General features: G+C 41.0%; 3 protein-coding genes across 3 annotated transcripts in view; 1 reads left to right on the top strand and 2 right to left on the bottom strand.

Annotated features, from left to right (window-relative positions):
- Positions 1–8,560, bottom strand: part of LOC117271501 (SH3-containing GRB2-like protein 3-interacting protein 1) — an 86,927-nt gene extending 78,367 nt beyond the window's left edge. The window contains exon 1 of the mRNA XM_078173173.1: positions 8,453–8,560. The gene's annotated coding sequence lies outside the window, so the exon portion shown is untranslated. The remainder of the gene's footprint in view (positions 1–8,452) is intronic.
- On the top strand, positions 8,546–17,490 carry ipp (intracisternal A particle-promoted polypeptide). The gene is made up of 10 exons (XM_033650099.2): positions 8,546–8,662; positions 9,781–10,190; positions 10,289–10,500; positions 10,755–10,974; positions 11,106–11,261; positions 11,363–11,530; positions 11,611–11,748; positions 13,339–13,461; positions 14,555–14,775; positions 14,858–17,490. Exons 2-10 carry the CDS (start codon positions 9,854–9,856, stop codon positions 15,080–15,082), a joined length of 1,800 nt encoding a protein of 599 aa, XP_033505990.2. The 5' UTR covers positions 8,546–8,662; positions 9,781–9,853; the 3' UTR covers positions 15,083–17,490.
- A 2,153-nt stretch (positions 17,491–19,643) lies between these two features.
- LOC117272071 (transmembrane protein 69-like) lies at positions 19,644–22,225 on the bottom strand. Its single transcript, XM_033650798.2, has 3 exons — positions 22,083–22,225; positions 21,862–21,907; positions 19,644–20,412 (listed from the first exon to the last, which is right to left on the bottom strand). The coding sequence occupies exons 2-3, from the start codon at positions 21,898–21,900 to the stop codon at positions 19,705–19,707; spliced, it is 747 nt and encodes a 248-aa protein (XP_033506689.2). The 5' UTR covers positions 21,901–21,907; positions 22,083–22,225; the 3' UTR covers positions 19,644–19,704.
- Between the last annotated feature and the right edge of the window lie 443 nt (positions 22,226–22,668).

The raw sequence follows: 22,668 nt of genomic DNA, 5'->3' as shown, positions 1-22,668 counted from the left end.
TGAACTTCAGTTCCAGGCCACGGATTACTCCCTCTTACCTGTGTCAGCACAGAGAGCTGGTGGACAGGCAAGCATGCGTGCTCTGCTAGCATGGACCAGATGCAGGGGAGATAGATGGATAGACGGATAGATAAATGAATGGATAGGACAGACTGTACCAGCGCTGAGTCACACTCAGGCTGCGTGATTGTCCGAAAGACAGGGAGAGAGTGGGAAGAGAAAGTGTGTGGGGTGGACAGACAAGGAAAGAGGAGGGACAGGAAAGAGTACATTTTTCTAACTCCTGTACAGGATGGTATAAAAAATGAAGGCTGGAAAGGTCAAGTTAGGCCTCTGCTACATTTCCTTTGACCTGAAACACACTCCCACCTGGCCATACCCCAGAGGTATTTGCTTTCACAGCAGTTTAGCTTTCGCTGCCCGGTCCTATTTTCCCTCGCTCCCTGAATCTGAGTTTAATCTATGTAAAAACCCAGCCCCCACATCTTACATGCACAGTACATCTCTGCTTTCGTCCTTTTCTCTTTCCTTGTCGGTACACCTCAGTCACACAACTCGCTCGTTTAAATTCACAGTCATTTTGATTTATAGCTCTCAATTTAACCCTTTCATGCATAGTAGTGACTACAGTGGAAAGCCATTTAAAACCTATTTTCTTGAATATGCGTGGGTTTTGATGCTATTGTCGCACATAAGCCACTACAGTGGATGCTAGTGCGTCATGACATACACTGCCACCCACTGGCCAGGTGTTGTAACAGCAACATAAATATCTCAAAACTAAGATGGCCGACGGAACGCAAGAAATGTTGTGCAGCTCAAGAATATCTTGCCAATCCTTCTCTAACAGGAGACCCTTGCAAGTATATAAAATTCAGAAACATCAAGTCACATCCAATAAGTAAAACAGTTGTTAAAATTTCAATTATTCATCATGGATAGCTAACATGGACTGCATGTAAAGATGGATGCCATGACAGCTCCCCAAAAGTGAAGCCGAAGCATCTTGATCGCCCCCTGGTGGCTGGCTGCAGTATAGGTCATAAAGCCCGCCCCCTTGATGTTAGTGGATGGGACATGGACCACACTAAAAACCTGAGCCGATGTCAAATAAAGTTTTCCCAAATGTGGTTTCTGTCACTTACAGTAGTTTTAATCAAGCTGCTGTTTGTTAAAGTGCTCATTTTTCTGATAAGTTTGGTTTTAATTAGTTATTCAATGCTACAAAACGGGGATTTTACAACATAATTGACAATTAGGTGAGCCAATCAGTGGTGCTGCTTGACAGATGAAACTTGATACTGCAGAAATCACTACTGCGCAGAATCTGGCTCCCAATAACGTCACCAGAGCGAGATGGCAGTGGTCCCAAAAGTGAAGCCGAAACATCTCGACTGTCCCCTGCGGCTGGCTGCAGTATAGATCATAAAGCCCGCCCTCTCCACGTTAGCGGACGGGACATGAGCCAAACTAACTCAGTGACGCTGCTCTCAATTGGTCGGATGGGTGTATGGGCGGGACACTTAATAGTATTCAGATCGCTACTGCGCAGACTCTGGCTCCAAATGACATCACCAAAGCAAGATGGCAGCAGCCACATCTGGGGTATTTTAGCCTCACTTTGTACAGTAGGGGTAAGTGGAGACACATCGTCCATCTTTATATAGTCTATAATCACTGGCTATATTTCAACTACGGTTGACATGACTACTGCAACTTTGTCGTTCTTAAAAAATACTTAATCTGCAGCAACTCTTTGGGCTTTAAATTAATTTTCTTATTAGAGTATAACTTGAAGTTTTTGTAACAAAAACAATATTTTACTGTGTGACTTAGCTGATCTTTGTAATCATGTGTAGTTGCTGTTTTATTTTTTGCTTTTTTACGGTTCATTTCTGGTATATATTAACATACTTTTTGGCTTTTCTTTATAGTAATCTTATTTTGTGTTTTATATTGAGCTTTATTTTGTATTATCATTCTATGTTGTCTGTCTTAAACTTATGTCTTGGCCAGGACACTCTTGAAACAGAGATTTTTAATCTCAAGAGATTTCTCTGGTTAAATAAAGTTTAAATAAATGAATTTTTGCAGAAAATGTTCATTGAAAAATATATGCAGTTCAACAGGGGGAGGTGTGTGGAGGGCCCTGAGGGGTCAAGAGCCACAAACTGAATGACAGAGGGAATAAGGGAGGACAGAAGGAAATGGTATAAAGAGAAGAGAGTCTGAGGAGTCAGGAGCAAACACTTTTACATTGCATTGGACAGTAAAGAATATGTTAAATATGTGAACACACTAGTTTAACAGCATTAAAAGTAGTTAAACATAATAGTCAATGCATGCTGTGAATCTTAGAGGACAGGTAAAAACTCCTTGAGAAATACATGTTAAAAACTGAACTTTAACTTCTGTTTTTCATTCTTAAAGAGGAGAATAAAAGCTTAGGAGCAAAGTCTTGACTGAGGTATTCATAATTCATGCATGAAAGGGTTAAATAAGTCCCGGCTGGGGGGGCACCAGGACGAATTACCTTTGGAGTCACGCCTAAAATACACACACCATCAACTGTCTCGCAGGCTCTCATAAAAAGAGGTTTTCGCTTTCAGTTTGGCCGCAGCCAATCGCGTCTCTCCTCCCCTCTGTCTCCGTCCGACTACACCGTTTTCACGCTACCCGAGCAGCCAATGGGAGGCCGGGAACGTGCCGCGCGTCAGCCAATCAGCGGCCAGTTGCTATGTTGGAGGCAGAATCGATAAGAGAGGGATTTTTTTCTCCTCCCTTTCTTTTTTACTAGCTCACATTATAGCTGGCTTATAGGCTGAAGGCAAGAGATCCTGTTGCCTGCCAAGCAGCATGTAGGCTACGGGCTGAACCATTAAACATACCAGCTCCACATTTCCTTTGAAGCCTCTAATACAACCACAAATAAAAAGCCAAACAATGTGTTTGTATATTGTGTATGTTTCTGTGTGTGTGAATGTGTCTGTTTATGTAAGAATTTAGCTTCACAGGCTGCTCACCCTCGTTGAGGTCATGGAAAAGCTAGAAAATTAAAATTCCTTCCAAGCCTGGAGGAATTATAGTAAATGATGCACATCTAACAAGTTTCAGAATGAAAGTTATGTTGTGAAAGTTTGCACATGAGCTTTCATTTCTCTCAGGGCACTTATTTTCTTTAAAATCCTGGGTATCCTCATAATAAAAGCCCAATTAACAACATGTCTGAGCCCCAAATGTACAGTAAGGAATTACAAAAGACCTTGAATGCTACAGTGAATATTGTAGGCCTACATAAGATGTTTATCCATACTTATGTACATTTAACTTCTTTGTTGGAGGTTTTTAAAAAGGGGGAAAAAACATAAAAAATACAGTTCATGGCATCATGTGAATCCACAGAGAGGAGTCTCAAAAAATAAATAAATAAATAAATAAATTAAAAAAAAAAATGTTGGGTAGAAAAACTATGAAATCAAAAATTGTGAATTGTAGTTTAAAATAAGTAATTAATTACAGGAGTCTTTACGTGAAGTTTTGCAGTTATTATTTCCATTGATCAACTTTCAATAACCTGTCTTGCCACCTGGTTTTCTTAGGTTCATCAGGGATTGCTCCTAAAATACAATGCATCTAATGGTAATAAAATGGCCACTGTATTAATCCCTGTATGTCCTCCTGGTGACCAATCCTGCCCAAGATATCTTGAATTACTGATCTGTGTCCTCAGTTTAGAATAAGGTGCAATCATTGTTTGAAATGCACCTGCAATTGTATTTTAACTTGATAAAAACAGCAAAATTGCGTTAAACAATTTACTAAACAAAAGTTAATTATGCAATGAAAAATATAGGGTGGCATTGCTTCATACTTGTGCACTGTATGCGTCACCTATTGGCCATCTGGGTGACCTCTGGTCACAGTGATTGGAGTAAGGGGCTCAGATCACACTGAGATGAGAGGTGACACTGAGCCAACTCTTATAAAGGCATAACACAATGCTGCTTGCTGACAAACCATTCAGGAGAAATGCCAATCCAGATCCAAAGCCAAATCAGATTTGCAGACACCAGCTTAGGCCTGAGACAGGAGACGATCCCACCTCCTCAAAACAGGTAGACTCAACTCTGAAATAAAAAACTTTCCTTTTGGATAAATGCTCAACAGTTTGCGCGACATACGTTTTACATTGTACTTCTGTTTCTCAAGGGGAAAAAAAAAAATCCTCACTAATGATTTCAGCTGTAATAAATGAAGGACCTCGACGTCCCTCAAGCTCTCAGGACAATCTCATTGCGGGAGTTCAGCTCTCAAATAGATTAAAAAAAGAACCGGCGGGCACACGGCCAGCAAACCAATGTAGCACAGGACTGACAGACTGCAGATGACGGAGAAGCTTTAGAGCTCAAATCAGAAACCAGCTTGGTTTGAAAGCTTGTATATACATTGTAGGTGGGGAACTTAGCCAAGATAAAGAGGGGTTATGCAGTTCACAAGTCCTGTCAGGTGAGAAAGACACCTTGACTGGCATTATCAGAACAAACATGTCGACAAGATAAGAAGGAAATTTAATACCAGCAAAAACTAAAATACCCTCATCATATAACAGGGATTTTTGCAGTTTAAGTTATGGGTAATATTATGGAAATAATAATAAAAACTCTGACCACAGAGCGCTGTAATTACTTTCTTTGCATTATCTGGTTCAATTTAAAGCCAATCATAAATACTGAGTAAAAGCTGAACTCTACCTACTCCCATAAGAGCCCTCAAGCTGTCAGATTCATGTTTTTCTTTCCTGGTGAAAGCAACGTCTAGCCAGAAGACATAGTCCTGACGAAAAACTCAGACATACCCTGCACTTAAAACAGAACGGTAATTACAGTGACCGCTTTCCATAGGATGACCCTCACACTATTTACTTTTTCTCCCACTACATGGGAGATTCTGGGTGCAAGGGAAGCACGCCGCTTCCCATCACCACAATGGCGAGAGAGTGCAAATAATCATCATGCCAGTGACAAGCAAAAACATTGCCTATAGGAGAAAAAAAAATGAGACACTGGAGCCATGCCTAACAATACAAAAAAGGCACGCTCACATTTACAGAGCCACTTTCACCAAAAGAAGTCTGTGTCACTACATTCAAATTCATTTTAGCACCTCACCTACTTATTAAAACCTGTTTTACAAGAGACACCTGCCCAGGCAGCAGCATAAAGAACAAAAGGCAAAGAAAGAGAAACACGTTCGTATTACAAACGGAGCGCATAAAGCCTAAACACTAGAGACAATGAATGGAATACAGTCATTAAGATTACTTTACAGAAGTTAGCTGAGGCCTGTTTTCTGCCTCTAGTAATGAAATCTACACTACAAACAACCAAGAGCAAATGTCTCAGTTACGGACTGTTAGTAATTTTTTAGGTGGTGCGAAAAAGGGCAGGCATGTCAAATGATTCTTTAAGCACTTTTTGTAGCACCTATGTTTTTATTTTGGTTTAGGGGAGGGGTATAGAAATTTGAATGGTTATATTTTGTATTTATTTTGCCACAGATTTAAAAAGGAAACATGGCGGCTTTAGAAATCACCAAAATAGCACCACTTATCAAAGGCAGAAACTGTAAAGGTAGAAATTATTTTTGGATTTTCAAATTTCTTACAGTCCTTGGACACATCATGTGTGACAAACACTTATGTCAGAAAAAAAAATAAATTAAAAAAAAGCATGCTTAACATAGCGAAACTTTATCAAAATCACTTTATTCAACCTCTCATTGAAAATTTGGCCAAAAATAAACCATTTACACGAACTAACCAGCATCCACAATGAGCAGAAAAAACGAGGCTATTTCAAACTCCAAGATTTCGCCTTGATCCTTTAACTTTAAAACATCAAAGCCTAAGTTTTAAAAATCTAAGAGGGAATTTATGGTGGAGGCAGGGTCATGCATTTTTGGCAGTTACTCAGGGAAGCTCATGGAAAAATATTGGTGGTTTCAGGGAGGGTCGAAATTTTAAAAAAGTCACACCCCAGCCACCCCTCTCCTCTGATAAGTAAAGAACACTCCCTTATTTAACCTCTGACAGACACATTATTATGCTGGATTTGTGTGTAAAGAGCACGTATGTCCCTCGCTCCTCCATTGATTGAAAGGAGGCTGTTGTCAAACTTCAATAAAACACCAAATGAGGCTCTTGAATTGCAAAACAGCACCGATCACTTCACGACTGCTAAAAATACGTAATGTGATTAACACAACTCGGGCCTGTGTGGACAGTGACAGTGCTCGTGACACCATCGAGAGCAATGAATCTTATTCGAGGATGACAGATGCATTCTCTCTCCAAATGCTGATATTTTTGGGTTCTCTGATTAACATGTTGCCAGTGAGCCAGATTTAAATGGGATGATTTTTAAAAAGATATCACATTACAGGATAAAACACTGTTGAGCAGGTTCAAGTTTGCTCATGGGAAGATTAATGCTGAAAGTGAGCTGTGAAAAATGCCAAATATGACAGAACATAGTTACCATTTGGACTGTCAGTCCCGTTTGGCTAACCTGCAATGCCTTTCATGTTTACAAAACTGACTGTCGAGGCAGACAAGTAACATTTCAAGTCTAGATTTTCAAATTCCTTACAAGATATTTGGCTGCAAAGAGGGAGTGCATTTGTTTTTTTACAAAGCCTTCTCAGTTCAGAGGGCGAGCTTTGCCTTATATTGGCTTACTAAGAGTCCATTTAAGCTGTATCCAATAAGCGAATTGTTCAGCAGAGATAATGGTCATAGTGAATGTCCTTTCAGGAAACAGGACACACTGGAAATTTAACCATATAGCATAGCAGGAAAGAAACACAGCTACGTGTGTAGTGCAAAGGGTGGCCAGGATGGCACAGGGGTCGTACCAGGGCTCCATCTCTTGTCCATAAATCAGTGAACAGTTTAGGTCCAAGATACATCTCAGATCTCCTGACCCAGTGTGAACCTTGCAGACCTCTCAGGTCGGCTGGGTCTGGATTACCGGTTACTCCCAGAATAAAAACTAAACATGGTGAAGCTGCATTTAGTTTCTATGCCATTGAATTGTGGAACAAATTACCAGCCTGGAGAAAATGCAGAGCACTTTGAAATCCAAACTAAAGACAAATCTTATCAAATCTTATCTTTTTAATTAATTCTATTTTAAATACATCTTTGTTTTATAGTTTTTCATTCTATGTGCGATTGATTGTTTATACTTTTATTTTATTGTTTTACTGTTTGTTTTTTGTATTCTATGATTGTGATTGTTCGCTTTTATTGTTTTGTTTTCATCATTTGTTTCTTGTGCTTTTACCTGCGCTGTCTGTAAAGCACTTTGGGGTTGCCTTTGGGTATGAAATGTGCTACATAAATAAATAAATTTGCCTTGCCTTGTCATGTCTCTAGATATGAAGTACTGTAAAGGGATATGGATGGTACAAATGCAGTTTGAATGGTAAAAATTTGTTCAGCCACAGTGGAGATATCAATGTCTAAAATCAAGAAAACTGTCTTGCCCACAAATTTGAGGGCGTAGGTTGTCAGGAGTGTAACATCAGTAGGCTTTAAGCTGTCGTAGGTGGATGATTTCAGCATATTTACCCAGGGAAACATACATTGAGCACTTTGACAGAGGGAAAAACACTGCTGAGAACATAAAACCCTTTGAAAGGTCTCCTAAATGAGTCATATTAAAAGGATATTGAGCCAGGGAACATGGGCTCCCATTGGCACATATCTATCTACCTTTGAGTTTTAATTAGCCAACTGTTAGTGGCACCACATATTCTCCAGTAACCTACACCACTGGCTGTTAGACTCTGGGTGACACATTGAAATAGCAGGAAATACAAGTCAAGTGACAGTTACAGGACTTTTTCCTGTAACTGTCACAGGCGGTTTTCACCTCAGTTCAGTGCACCAGACAGGTCTAATGGGTCCAGGCAGTGCTGCAGTCCTGTATGTAATGACAGGTTTCCAACATAATATTTAAACCAATTTGATGTCAAGCTACTGATTAAAACAAACTGGACTACCCGTTGCCACTGGCTAAGAGTAGGCTAGCTCGTAGGCTTGGTCAAACCTCCAAGTGGAAGAGGTTACAGCCAACACAGTGGAGGATGGCTTCATCTAAAATTACCATTATGCTGGGGGCTGACATGCTAAGAATACTATGATAATTTACATGGAAGGTTTCTGTGGCTTGTTGTCAAGGACTTCCATTTGTTTGGCTGCTTGTTGAAAGGCGACACTGCCATCTGGCGTTGGGTGCTAGCAAACCTTTATGACGAACTTAGCCAAAAAACAAGTCGGTAAACTGACCAAAAATAAAAACAAATTATTTTATATATATATATATATATATATATATATATATATATATATATATATATATATATATAAACATTAACTAATAAGACTTACCTTCGTGTAATTTAAAGCTCTGTCTCGCACAACAGAAAACGAGGGTCACCAACGATAAAAAATAAACGATACAGATAATGCTACATTCTCGGTGATCGATTAGTGACGACTGAACATCAACTGCCAGACCAGAGCAATCGATCCAGAAAGCTGTGTTGACAGTCTGCAGGGCGACGGAAGTTGCCTGCATCCTCATCAGTAAACTTATGGGTAAGTCGCGGCTTAAACCAAACTAATTTAGATATATTTTTATGTAATAAGAGTCTGTAACTCTCTGTGGGGTTACACTATTTAAGCAGGGATTATTTGAGCTGTACAGTTGTCTCATTTCAGTTGAGAATTGTACTGATGAACATGATGGTTGAATCCACCCTTAGCGAGATGTCTATTGGCTAGCATGTCTGGCTAACGGCGGTGGTAGGAGCTTATTTATGACTAATATAAAAATGGTGGCTGACAGTAACTTAACTATGGTTGCACCAGTGTGGGTTACAATGAGTCAGTCCAGAAAGCCCATTTATATACGTGTATATTATGTTTTGTTGCCGATAATGCCATAGTTTTGTGTTGTTACACAACATTAAAGGGATAGTTCTGTTATTTTGAAGGAGGTTTGTATGGGGTAGTCCTGACACAGAAGTTCAGTAATGTGCTGCCATGGAGGGGTCAGCAACATGTATTTTAGCAATCTAAAAAAAAACAACAACATCAGTTTAACTGTATGCAATGTTGAGAGTATTGTCAGTGCTTTACCGTAATGCCAGACAGTGATTTCCAGTGGGAAAATTAAGCTGTTAGACAGTCTCTTCAAAGCCAGACTCCATTGAGAAAAACAGTGATTTAACGTCGCTAAACACAGGAGCTGCTGCTCAACTATTGCCTTGAAAATATACTTTGTTTGTGTTATTGTGTGATGTTGGTGGTTAAAAGGGTTAGTTCAGATTCACTAAAGTCACACAATAACAAAATGAACAGACAGAATCAGGGCTAGACTAGCAGCTCTCGTGTTCAGCGTGCTAAAATTGCTATTTTTCTCAATGGAGTCTGGTGGCTCTTCTGAGAGCATAGGTTAGGAACTGAAGCCTTTCAGAAAATACTCTCAATATAGCATACAATTAAACTGATACTGATTTTTTCAGATGGCTAAAATATGTTTTGTTGCTGACCCCTATCCACAGCAGTATATTGCTTAGCTTCTGTGTCAGACTCCAACCTGCATAAGTACTCAATACAACCCCACTTCAAATATCCCAAGTTATCCCTTTAATGCATTTCAGTGACTCTGTGTGTGTTTAGGTGTTGATACAATCAGCTGCTGTGTCTTTCAGGTTTATTATATGCTGAGACACACTAGAGAGGAGGGTTCAGCCTCCATGTTAACACAGCCCAGCCCCATCTGCTATGTCCTCCACCTCCGTGTCCACTGGTTGTGGTGGTGGTGATGCTGCAGCTGCCATGGCAACCCAGGCATCCGAGCAGGCTCTGCTGGCCTCAGACCGCTACGCCAGGCTCATCCTGGCCCAGATGAACAAGATGCGGCTCTGTACCGACTTCTGCGACGTGGGGCTGAAGGTTGGCAGCCGGGTCTTCAGGGTCCACCGACTGGTGCTTGCTGCTAGCAGCCCGTACTTCTCCGCTCTGTTCTCTGGGGGGATGAGGGAGGCGGATAAAGAGGAGGTGCAGATCCTCGGGGTGGAGACTGAAGTCTTTGAGGTTTTGCTGGACTTCATATACACAGGTCTGCATTTATCCTGATATTCTCATCGTTGTGTTTCATAAGATCTGCATAAATTTGGTGCCATTTTCTGAGTGGAAATATGTACCCGTTTCTATCAGGCGTGATCAGTGTGACAGTGGAGAATGTCCAGGAGCTGATGGTGGCAGCAGACATGCTGCAGCTGAACGAGGTGGTGTCTGTCTGTGGAGAGTTTCTCAAGGGCCACATGGACCCGTCCAACTGTGTGGGCATATTTCAGTTCCTGGAGCAGATTGCTTGCATGGAAATGCTGGAGTTCACTGAAAACTACATCCACGTTCACTTTCTGGAGGTATGAAATGAGAAGAGGCACTCTGTAATTTTATCTCTCTGCCAATACTCTGGGGCTGCAATGTTTCCCTGTTAAAGTAAAGCTAGATGCACATTAAAAAAGTGTTCCTTTTTTTCTTTATTCAAAATAAGCCCAGTAAAACGCCATCTGCATTTTATCAGAATTGTAGTTTTGCCATTTATTTTGCAAAAAGTACTTTAACTCAGACTGAATTTTCAAGTTTAATGCTTACAGATTGCCTTTACTCCTTGTAGGTGTGTGTCACAGATGAGTTCAGAGGCCTAGGGAAGGATCAGCTTGTGAGGCTGCTGAGAAGTGAAGAGCTAAGAATCGAGGATGAGTACCAGGTATTTACTGCAGCCATGGACTGGGTTCTCCAAGATGTGGCAAAGAGGAAAAAACATGTCGTGGAGGTGTTGGAACCAGTCCGCTTCCCTCTGCTGTCCCCACAGAGACTGTTCAAGTACATCGAGGGTGAGGGAAACGTAACATTTAGCACCGTCCTTATATATTTATTGTGTTATATTCACAGTACTGCTGTAAAATTGACGAGGTGACACACTGTAAACATTTTGAAATGTTTGCCATGTTTACATTTATATAAGGTATTACAGACTTCAGCCTGCGGGTGGCACTGCAGACTCTGCTGAAGGAATACACTGAAGTCACAAAGTCTCCCAAAGAAAATAAGATGTACAGTCAGCTACAGCCAGCCAAGATGAGACCCAGACGAAAAGCCAGAAAATACCTCTATGCCATAGGTTCGGTTTCATACCACCTTAAAGTAACCTAATGAGTTTCCAAATACAGAATGTTAGAAATCATACTTAATCTTGGACGTGTTCTTGTTCCCTTGTGGCAGGAGGCTACACTCGGCTGCAGGGCGGCCGCTGGAGTGACAGCCGGGCGTTGAGTTGTGTTGAGCGCTTCGACACCTTTAACCAGTACTGGACCACTGTGTCGTCCCTGCACCAGGCTCGCAGCGGGTTGGGGGTCGCGGTACTGGAGGGCATGATCTACGTGGTGGGAGGTGAGAGCTGAGGCTGTTTTGTGTTTAATAAAAGAACCTCAACAATCCTCAGTCTGACAAGGAATGATTCTTTTCACCAGGGGAGAAAGACTCGATGATTTTTGACTGCACTGAGAGATACGACCCGGTGACCAAGCAGTGGGCTGCTGTGGCATCTCTGAACTTTCCGCGCTGTGGAGTTGGCGTCTGCCCCTGCCACGGAGCTCTGTATGCACTTGGTAAATGCCACATAAGCAGCATGTTTAACCTAAATACACACAGCACAGACTGGTGGTTCAGTTTTGAGGAGGCAGTCTACAGATTTCCCACATGACGACCACATTGATAATCATACCTTATTGCTACTCAGCCTGTGAAAGAAGGTGTGTAATGTAATAGGTTAAATGATATCAGTGACATAAACCAGTTGGGGAAGGTTTAATAAAAGATGCTATTGTGTTGCATTATGGGGAATGTAGGATCCCCTATGATAAACTATAAGTCAGGATATGTCAGCCTTTGCTGCTTTAATTTTGACTGATTGTTTTCTTGTCTATCTGTCTTTTGAGAGTCCTCCAACTTCATGGAAGTGTAACACTAAATTTCTGGAGCGCTCCTTTAAAAGAACACTTCACCCCTCAAATGATCTTTTGTATGTCAATTACTCACCCCGTGTCACATTGACTTCAGTAAGAAAACTTGTTTTTCGGGCGTGCCTCCATGGTGAACGACGAATCCAAAAGTGGAGAAAATTCTTGATTAATTGAAGTCATAGGGGGCCGCGTTTAACAACAACAAAACTACATGCAAACAACCGTTTACAACTCTCACACAACTCTTGCAGTATAATCCAAGCCTCATTTATCCCTTTTGGGTCTGAGCCTATTTTGGCCGTTTCGCCTGAAATATAGTAAAACTGTTAATACAACTCTTCGATACAAACTGTGTGCAAAATTACACACAGAGCTACACCAGTGCTTTGTTTTCCCAGAGTTCCAATAGTGCAAATGTAATGTAAGAGGTAAAACTGAGATGTAATCAAACTATATACAAATATTTCAAACTATATACAATGGGGCACAGTTTTCTTCTTCTCTTTGAAACACTCTTTCTTCTTCCTACTAAAACACTCTCGCCACTAACATCCCCATTTTACTCATGGATACATATTTTTGTACTGTCAAATTAAAACTATGATATCTCCAGTTTTACATGGTCTATCAACGTCAAACAAAAACTGGGAGAGAGTTTCAAATCAGCACTTTGGAGTGCAATAGCGCTACAGGTGACCTAGTTAGTTTGTTACAGTGCTTTGAAAACATCACTGGTTCTGATTACGCCGGCGTGATCATAGACCTTTATGGGCTAAAACACAGAGTACAAGCAGTATGACGTATGAAGTATTCCTTTAAGCACAGTGAGTGAACATAGTAGCAGTGTTATTGAAAACACGATCTGTCATACACTGAACTAAAAATGAAAAATGATGACTTTGTGAAGACCTAATGCTGAAATGAGGTAAAGCTGTTTTTGTGAAAATAACCAGAAATGTATTCAGAAGTAGGCGTGTAATATTTGGAGACTGTAAAGGAAGGAAACAGAAAATTACAATCAATGACACAGCTGGTTAGGGTGATAGAATCTCATCAATATTGGATTAAAACAACGTGGAAAATGGGAGAACAAAAAGCTACATAGCGCCAACAAAATTATTTTGTGAACTGAAAATGAATAGTAAATATTTACTAAGTGCAGCTCCGTCAATAAGCAGCATCTCGGGAAACATCAGACTAAAATCATACGCTGATGATTGTGCTGTGCTTCTGTAGGCGGTTGGATTGGCTCTGAGATCGGGAAGACCATGGAGCGATATGACCCAGAGGAGAACAAGTGGGAGGTCATCGGCAGCATGGCAGTTCCTCGTTACTACTTTGGCTGCTGCGAGCTACAAGGTGGGTTCCTCTTCTTTTTTTGAGAAAAAATATGTGTACAATCCAGTGCAACTTGTAAGTGTTGTAACACACTGTTATGACTTTGACACTTGGTAAAGAAGCACTGGACTAAATCCTGTTTTCTCCAGGAGCATAACTTGGACCCCTTCACTTTTTACAGTCTGAAAACTAACATTATATTAAAAAACAGGATAACTGCATGCACTCGGTCATCAACAAAGGTTTAATGTCTTAAGAGAAGGATTTAAATTTTTCATCATAGTATGGTGACCAGACTTTTTGGAGCAAGTATGTGTGTGTTTATGTCTAATTCTGAAATCAGGGTTCTACTGAGTGAAACACAATGCTGAATTTATCAGCAGACCTCAGTAACATAAAGTAGTAATAAAACAAATAACTTCCAGGATTCATTTTTATATTAGATATGAAATGACAGAAGTACAGTAAATCAGTGACACATTCCCAGCCCTGATGACTAAACACATAATTCACGGTGTTCTGCTGAGTTAATTTCATAACAGGCAATTTTCTAACATAGGCTGAGAATGCAGTCGGACAGGGAAGTACAGGGGCATCATGTACTGATGTTGAGTGACAGACCTGTCAGTCCAGGAGTCCTTCTCATCCACGATTTCTGATTTAGTACTTCTCTGCAATGTCTCGTGAAGCTTCTTTGGTTTTATTATTTCTCTTGTCAACTCTTTTAAAGATTTGAGTGAAATTTCTGACTATGACAACTTTGTGTTTAAAATTCCTGAGGCTCTAGTTTTATAATAAATACACATTTTAATATTCATATTGCTTGGAGGTGTACGGCAGATATCAAGAAACAATTAGCGCAAGTTTGAACTAAATCCAAGTAATAGGTGAAAACGTTTTTGCCTGTGGGGTGAGTCAATATTTTGATAGCATATTTTATCATGACTCTTTGCTGTATTCTGCTATATGAAATATTTCTGTTACGACTGTCCATTTCATGAAGACATGTCATTATGATGATTTGTCTTACCTTGGGTAGGGGTGTCTAAAAAACTAAGTGCCTGTACTAACTGTGTTCCCCACCTTCATAACTCCACCTGGTTTTCTCTGCTAGGATTTATCTATGTAATCGGAGGAATCAGTGACGAAGGAATGGAGCTGCGTTCAGCTGAGGTGTACGACCCCATCTCCCGCCGATGGAGCGCCCTGCCCGTCATGGTCACACGTCGAGCCTATGTGGGCGTCGCCTGCCTCAATAACTGCATTTACGCAGTGGGTGGCTGGAATGAGGCGCTGGGTGCACTGGAGACAGTGGAGAAGTACTGTCCAGAAGAGGTACAGAGGAACAGTTTAGTCTTCAGTCAGTTTTTCTGTGTGTCCGAATGCTCTGTTCACCTCTGTTCTTGTCTTTCTACAGGAGAAATGGATCGAGGTGGCCTCAATGTCGACAGCTCGCGCAGGCGTGTCAGTGTCAGCAGTTAACGGGCTGCTGTATGCCGTCGGTGGCAGGGCCGCCAGCAGAGACTTCTCTGCCCCGGTGACAGTGGACTCTGTAGAGATCTACGACCCTCACCTGGACACCTGGACTGAAGTGGGCAACATGATCACCAGCCGCTGTGACGGCGGACTGGCTGTGCTCTGATCACCTGGGACATCCAAACTGTGAACGTCCATATCATCCCAAACCTACATGAACTGAAGAAAAGCTGCACCTTAGGAAACACAGAAATGTGTTTCTGTCTCAAGTAGGCTTTCACATGATCATGTGTTATTTATACATCGATAAGACATGTTTTTCTTTTTTTTGTCCAGAACATTTGACAGTCCTTGATCATATGACAGACTGAAACTGGAAAACTGCCAAAACTGGTTGTACTGTTACACGACTCATCATCATGAAATACTTTTACAAGAGTATCCGTGGAAACACTTTTCAAGACAAAGCGATCCTTGTGATGAGGATATTTTTCACAGCTGAGGAGTTCTATTTTGGATGGACCAGAGTTTTTTCTTCAAGTGTGAGAGTCCTATAGGGAACACAGTGCGAACAGTCCTTGGACAAGATGTCAAAGCACTTTTTAAAGTTTCTTTTCTCTTTTGTTAAAGGGACAGTTAACCGCAAAATCAGAAATACATATTTTTCCTTTTAACTGTGGTGCTATTTATCAGTCTAGATTAATTTGGTGTGAGTTGCTGTGTGTTGGAGATATCAGCCAAAGAGACGTCTGCCTTCTCTACAATATAATGGTACTAGAAGAGACTCGTTGGTTGGGAAAACTACAGCTGGTCAACAAAAACAAATTGCAGTTAGCAAACTGTGAGGGTTAAAAATTCCAGACCGAGATGCAACAACTTCCAACAAACTTGTTTAATCAAATAAGCTCATTTTTAAGATATTTTTCGGGGCTGTTTTGCCTTTATTTGATAGGACAGATACAGTTTGAAAGGGGGAGAGAATGCGGGTATGACACACAGCAAGGGGCCGTGCGTTGGAATTGAGTCTGCGGCTGTTGCAGCAAGGACACAGCCTTTGACATGGGAGACCTGCTCTACCAGGTGGGCTACTGGGCGCCCCATAAGCATGTATGATTTTTGAGAATTTAATGTGTTATTACTCAGTTGTTAAAATGGCATTACATTTGGTGAACAGTGTAATATGACTTGTTCAGGACCCATAGCTCCAAGTTTAGGACTTAGAGGGTTCCCACAAATTTTTATGAACAAAATTTGAAAACTTTTCCATGTCTTTTATTTTTTCTTGCCCTTCTTGCCTGGCACTTTTCAAACATATCAGATTGAAACTATATTCAAACATAATTTGAGCTAGCTGGCAAACATGGAGGGAGAGATGGAACGCAGGGAGAAAACGAAACGTACGTGATGGTAAAAAACATGACACATTGATGCATGTTTGAGCTGTGTATGTCGACAGCTTCAGAAAATAAATTTGCTGTTATGTTACATTACATGGAAGGTTATCCATGGAAGACTTTCCATGACAAAATTCCATGACTTTCCCAAAACTTTTAATGATTTTTACTAATTCCATGACCTTTCTAGGCCTGGAAATGTGATTGTGAAATTCCATGACTTGTCCTGGTTTTCCATGACTGTGGGAACCCTGGACTCGGGACTTGAGTGCGTAGAATTGAGACTTGTGAATTGCAAAACAATGACTTGGTTCCATCTTGTTCATGAGTAGATGCACGCTTCCTTCTGCACAGTGATAAGGTGTGAGCAGTTTCATGTAGGAACTGTTTTCTTTCTACCCAACTACACCCACCAACTGTATCACTGCACCACAAGCTGAGTGACATGTGGCTCCATTATATTAGAGAGAAGGCAGACATCTCTATCGTCGATATTGCCAACATTCAGCAACTCACACCAAAACAATCTAGACTGATAAATAGCACTAGGTAAGAGGAAGAAATATGTATGTTTGATTTTGGGGTGAACTGTCCCTTTAAAAAAAATGTATGAGGTGAGTGCATTGCTACTTGGAAGGTTTTTCAAACCACTTGAGCCTATTTAATAATGGAACCCGAGTTCCATAATTCCTGTAAATGATTATGAACTTGAACAACGCACCACTGTTGTCACACCAGTGCAGTTATCGCTCAGTAATTTTCACTGGATTATTTTTGTATATATGATACTGTATATAATAGTGCCTCTTAGTCACGACTCACACACTCTAATCCAAGTGTTTTATCATTTCACTCATCAGTGGCGCCTGACATTACCAGAACTTACATTTCATTTACATTTCAACTCTCTGATGTTGAGACACACAATGTAGTTATTATAAGACATTGCACAAATATAGAAATGTTTTTACCTTCTTTACAGTAAGTTGTCTTATGTTTCCTGTTTTGATGTTGGAGCTCGTCACATCTGCAGCTGAGTGGAGCCAATGCACAGTAACAGTGCTTCCTGCTAACCCTTTACAAACAGCAGAATATTAATGTTACACAATGGTGATAACGTCTTTTACTGTTTGCTTTTTCAGATTTAATAAACTCATAAAGGGGTTATGTGTGTGCTGGGTTTAAAATTGACTTATCTGTCTCTTCATTTAAGATTGTTATAATGTAATATTTTTAAGGTTCAGTGCGTTGGATTTAAAGGCACCTATTGGCAGAAATTAAATATAACATGTTTTCATTCGTGTATAATCACGGGACAAGGGCCAAGGGTTGACTACCCAGTATGCTTCAAGCCTACAGAGTGAACGGTGATAAAAGCACAACCCTAACTAGCAACATCCAGTGTCCACCAGCTGATCTGCTCCCAAAATAATTAGCTTTTCTGTTTTTGTTGTGACAGTAGCCTAGCTAAAGAAGCGGCAGTGACATCATCACCTTTCTGGAAAGTTACGAGATTTTCAACTAAGAGTTCTTGGAGTGGCTGCACAAAAATGGCTAAGTGCTCATAAAAGCGAAGGCGAAGCTTTTGATTTACTGGTCCAGCTACGTCCTAACCCTCACCTATGGTCATGAGCTTTGTAGTGACCGAAAAAATGAGGTTGTGCATACAAGTGGCCAAAATGAGTTGCTGAAGATTGTTGTTGATTTTAAAGTCACATTTTTGTTTTGTTGTAGTTGAGATTTAAGGCCGTTGCACACCAAGTCAGTAATTTTCGCCTGCATTTTATTGTTCTATTTGTTGTAAAAATTAACAGCATGAGGCAAAATGTTAAGACACATTTGCCCCCTCACTTCTTTTCACTAGAGTTACTTCCCTGGTTGTCACTACTCTGTGCTCAGCCTTAGAGATAGGGTAAGGAGCTCGGACATCCAGAGGGAGCTCGGAGTAGAGCCACTGCTCCTTCGCGTCGAAAGGAGTCAGTTGAGGTGTTTCGGGCATTTGATCAGGATGCCTCCTGGACGCCTCCAGTTAGAGGTTTTCCGGGCACGTCCCACTGGTAGGAGGCCCAAGGGCAGACCCAGAACACACTGGAGGGAATACATATCTCATCTGGCCTGGGAACCCCTTGGGGTCCCCCAGGAGGAGCTGGAAAGTGTTGCTGGGGAGAGGGACGTCTGGGGTGCTTTGCTTGGCCTGCTGCACCCGCAACCCAGCCCTGGATAAGCGGAGGAAAATGGATGGATGGATGGCTCATAAAAAAGTGGTTTCTATCTACATATAGAGCAGGTCCTCTCCCACGGAGTCTGCCATGTCATTTCTACAGTAGCTCAGAAAAGACAAACCAGACACTGGCTCTAGATAGCACCATTGGTGTTTTTTTCAGCAGCCATCATAGTTCTCCTAAACTGTCAGCTCACAGGAGAAGTTTCAGTTCTGCAACGTCACCACTAGATGCCACTAAATCCTACACACTGGACCTTTAAAAGAGGGCTCAGCTCAGGGGACCCTCATCTGTAAACCTATAAGACAAACACATCCTGAGTTGACTGTATATGTTTGCAAGAGATTTTCTGCACTGTGCAAACAAGAACATATAGGACCACTAAACTGCAGCTCTGCCACTAAACTAAGCACTCCTGGATTTACACTGAACATTTACCAGTAAAACTCACTGTGATAGATTCTGACCTTGAGGTTGTGATGTGTGAAAACACAACATCTTTACATAACTGATTATATAGCTCTGTATCATATACTGGAGACTCTTTAGGATGAATATAAAAAAATTATCAAAGAAGCAGGGAGACAGATTGGTGAGGATGTTTGGGAACAGTTGGCCTTAATGGTGCTGTATGTAACTCTGAGCATTGTCACCTGACGGCAAGAGGGTTCCTGGTTCGAACCCAGGGTGGGGGGAGCCCGTCTGTGCAGAGTCTGCATGTTCTCCATGTCAACGTGGGTTTACTCTGGGTACTTGTGTGAATGTGAGTGTGAATGGTTGTCTCTTTCTATGTGTCAGCCCTGTGATAGTCTGGTGACCTGTCCAGGGTGTACCCTGCCTCTCACCCAATGTCAGCTGGGATAGGCTCCCAGTGTTCTCGGATCCTAGAGACACCCCTGTGTACACCTAACCTTTGCGGGGCTGCTGTGACTGGATTTACCTTTTGGAAAGAGATGAGTGAGGACAGCAAACTTTGAAAGGTTGAAAACAAGCATTTAATGATAATTTTCATTGTTTATTTATTAATTAGCCCCCTGTCATTTTGCAAAAGTTGCCCCCAGGAAAAGTAAGTTGAGTATTCTTTGTGTACAGTATAAAACACAGACTGTCTGCACATAATTTTACATTTTTATTGAGTCCACATGGAGTAAAGTACAAACTGTCCTCATAAATCAGCTCTGAATCTCTTTGATCTTCTTCTCGGTGCAGAATTTTTTAATTGCCAGGGTAGCAACCAGTGAGAAGGTGGCGACCAGAGTGAGGACAGTTCTCATGGCTTTGAACCAGGACGGGTAGCCAGGCAGCAGAGTCAGGTCGTAGTGCAGAGAGAGACCCAGTCCCATAATGACTACCAGAGCTCCCTCTGCAATGTTGTCCCTGCAGAGCAGTGCCAGCCAGGCTATGAGTGAAGGCACCACACTGTTGCCCAAGTTCATCCAGTCAGGCTGAGCGGGACTACCAGCAGGGATGGCAAACCCCCAGCGGGCACCTCCGAGGAAGGAGACTATAGACGCTCCGTAGACCACTTGAGCATACGCCACTTCAGGGTAGAAGGACTGTGTGGCAGCCATCAGCAGAGGGGCGGACAGGAACGGGAGGAGCCCAGAGAAGCCGAGGTAGAGAGCTGGTTTGGGGGCCTGGGTGAGGGCCTTCAAACTGAAACCCTCCTTGCTTTCGCCTCTCTCTGAGGTGCCTTGTGAATCCCCGTGGCAGAGACGTGAAGCAGGCCAGCTCACGGGCCTGATGCTCAGCAACCTGTTGGTGGGAGTGAGTCTGGATGGCTTTAACACTGAGGAGGCGTGAGAGTGAAACAGCAGCTGAGCTTTTGTTGTGTAGTTTGGTGCTCTGGGTATCTGCTGAAGACATCTCCACACTGGAACCTGAGAACATAATAATCATAGAAGTGCATAAAGATCAAGACTTGTGTATATAATCAGTGGTGTGATACGCTTATTTATTTTTTGAGAGTATCTGTACTTTACTTGAGCTTTTATATTTCTTTCAACTTTCACTTTTACTCTACATTTCCCCTAAGCATCTTAGTTACTTACTGCAAAACAGGGAAGAAAGGAAAGAAGGATGGAGGAAGGGAAGGGCAGACAAATGAAGGAACAGCAGAGAGGGAAAACTGGATTTTGTTCTTTTAATTCTTTAAGACTAGTAGACCCTGTTTTTCATCAAATGTAATATATACTCCATTTTTAAGATGGTGTTCATGTTACAAAGAAATAAATTTCATCATTCTCTCTTTTTAACAGCATTTAAGGACTGTTCTTTACTTATCAGCGGAGAGGGTGGCTGGGGTGTGACTATGACGTATTTTGACCCTCCCTGAAGCTACAAATATTTTTCCTTGAGCCTTCGCGACTGACTGGTGGAAAATGCAGTATTCCCCCCACCATAAATTAGTTAATAGATTTTTAAATCTTACCCCTTGGTGTCTGAACGCTAAAAATTAAAGACAAAATCCTGGAACCTGCTGCTAACTTGTTTTCTCTCTATTGCTGTTCTGCATGTCTGCATGTAATGCTAAGCTGTGTGTTGCCGCTTCATGTTGCTTGTATGTCTGTAATGTGCGTTGTCCTTATAAATAAATAAATGAAATGAAATGACTTGTAAAAAGCCTTGGTTTTCACTCTTGCCGTGCATGCTGGTTAGTTAGCGCAAACATTTTATTTTTGGCCAAATTTTAAACGAGACGTAGAAGAAAAGGTATTTTAATGAAACATCACTGTGTTAAGCTCAGATTTGGTTATGGTTTTTTTTTCTGACAGAAGCGTTCTTGGACATGATGTGTCCACAGCCCATTGTGAATTTGAAAATCCAACGGTAATTTCTCTTTTTACAGTTTCTAGCTATGATATATGATGTATTTTGGTGATTTTTTTATTACAAAATTTGCAAAATCTGCAGTAAAATAACTAAAATCCAACCATTTAAATTTGTTTGCCCCTCCCCTTAACCAAATTAAAAAAAACACAAGTCCCTCCCAGTGCTTAAAAAAATTATTTAACATGCCTTTCCTTTTTGCACCACCCCCTTCCCCCCTTATAAATGACCAACAGTCCGTTACTCCTTTACTTTTACTTTCAATACTTAAGTATGTTTAACATCATGCAAATATTTTTTGACACCTAAGTGCAGTAAATATCAGATACTTTAAGACTTTTACTCAAGTAATATCCCAAAAGAGGACTTTAACTTCTACCAAAGTCATTTCCTGGTAAGATATCTGTACTTTTACTCAAATAATAATAATAATTGCAATAATACCTCTGTGTATATGTAGAGAGCAAACTGTATAAATCAACAGCCAAATTCTGTCTTACCCCAGAAATGATGCGTCTTCCAGGTGCAAATGTAATCATTTTCAATCTGTAAAAGACACGTAATTAATTAGTGATAACACACTCATAGAACATTGGAGTTTCATCCATGATATAACCACTTCAGGCTAGCAGCTAGCCAAGCTAGCATACATAATCTACACCTGATGCAATACAGAGCTATCCTGCTGTAACAACCCATAAAACCGGGACGTTGCAGTTACCTAAATGTTGCCCTTTAATTGCCTGTCATCCAATAGATTGCCCCGGCTACTGCAGGCACAATAGCATGGAGTTAGAAGTGATAAAGTTAGCGTTAAGTAGCTAAACTAAAGGTCGTTTACAGGCTGCCATTCTATCGGTGCTCGATTAAATGCCTGTCTCCCAATGTTCTCCTTTTTTTTTTTTTCTTTTTTTATTATTTTATTTAATTATTATTAAGTATGACGACATTCACATCTATTTAGTATGGGAAAGTACAAAAATGCCAAAGCGAACAACAATAATATAGAACAAAACATCTTTTTTCTTTGAAAATGGCAGTTAAGTCAATACAAATTACAGCCATTTAAAGTTCTATATCCCTTCCCTTAGCCAAAATAAAAAACACAAGTCTTTCCCCTGTGCTTAGAAAATAATTTAACATGCCTCTCCCCTTTTGCAGCCACCATAAATAACAAAAAGTCCGTAAGTAATTTGGAAAAGTCTCCTAATATTCTCAAACTTTACGATAAGACTAGTTCTGGTATCGACTAGTTTGGCTGTGAGTGGCGGGGGAGGTATTAAGTTATGTTCAAGATGACAAAACCC

The sequence above is a fragment of the Epinephelus lanceolatus genome, chromosome 12 (assembly GCF_041903045.1).
Source record: "Epinephelus lanceolatus isolate andai-2023 chromosome 12, ASM4190304v1, whole genome shotgun sequence".
NCBI classification, from domain to species: Eukaryota; Metazoa; Chordata; class Actinopteri; order Perciformes; family Serranidae; genus Epinephelus; species Epinephelus lanceolatus.
This window is presented reverse-complemented; position numbering and strand designations above follow the sequence as displayed.

What these genes read in the sequence shown, in the direction of transcription:
- ipp (XM_033650099.2), top strand. Translation starts at nt 9,854, where the DNA reads ATGTCCTCCACCTCCGTGTCCACTGGTTGTGGTGGTGGTGATGCTGCA. An exon ending in AAAATACCTCTATGCCATAG is followed by an intron (nt 11,262 to 11,362) that starts GTTCGGTTTCAT and finishes CCCTTGTGGCAG; the next exon opens with GAGGCTACACTCGGCTGCAG. An exon ending in CATGATCTACGTGGTGGGAG is followed by an intron (nt 11,531 to 11,610) that starts GTGAGAGCTGAG and finishes TCTTTTCACCAG; the next exon opens with GGGAGAAAGACTCGATGATT.
- LOC117272071 (XM_033650798.2), bottom strand. Translation starts at nt 21,900, where the DNA reads ATGATTACATTTGCACCTGGAAGACGCATCATTTCTGGG. An exon ending in GAAGACGCATCATTTCTGGG is followed by an intron (nt 20,413 to 21,861) that starts GTAAGACAGAAT and finishes TTATGTTCTCAG; the next exon opens with GTTCCAGTGTGGAGATGTCT.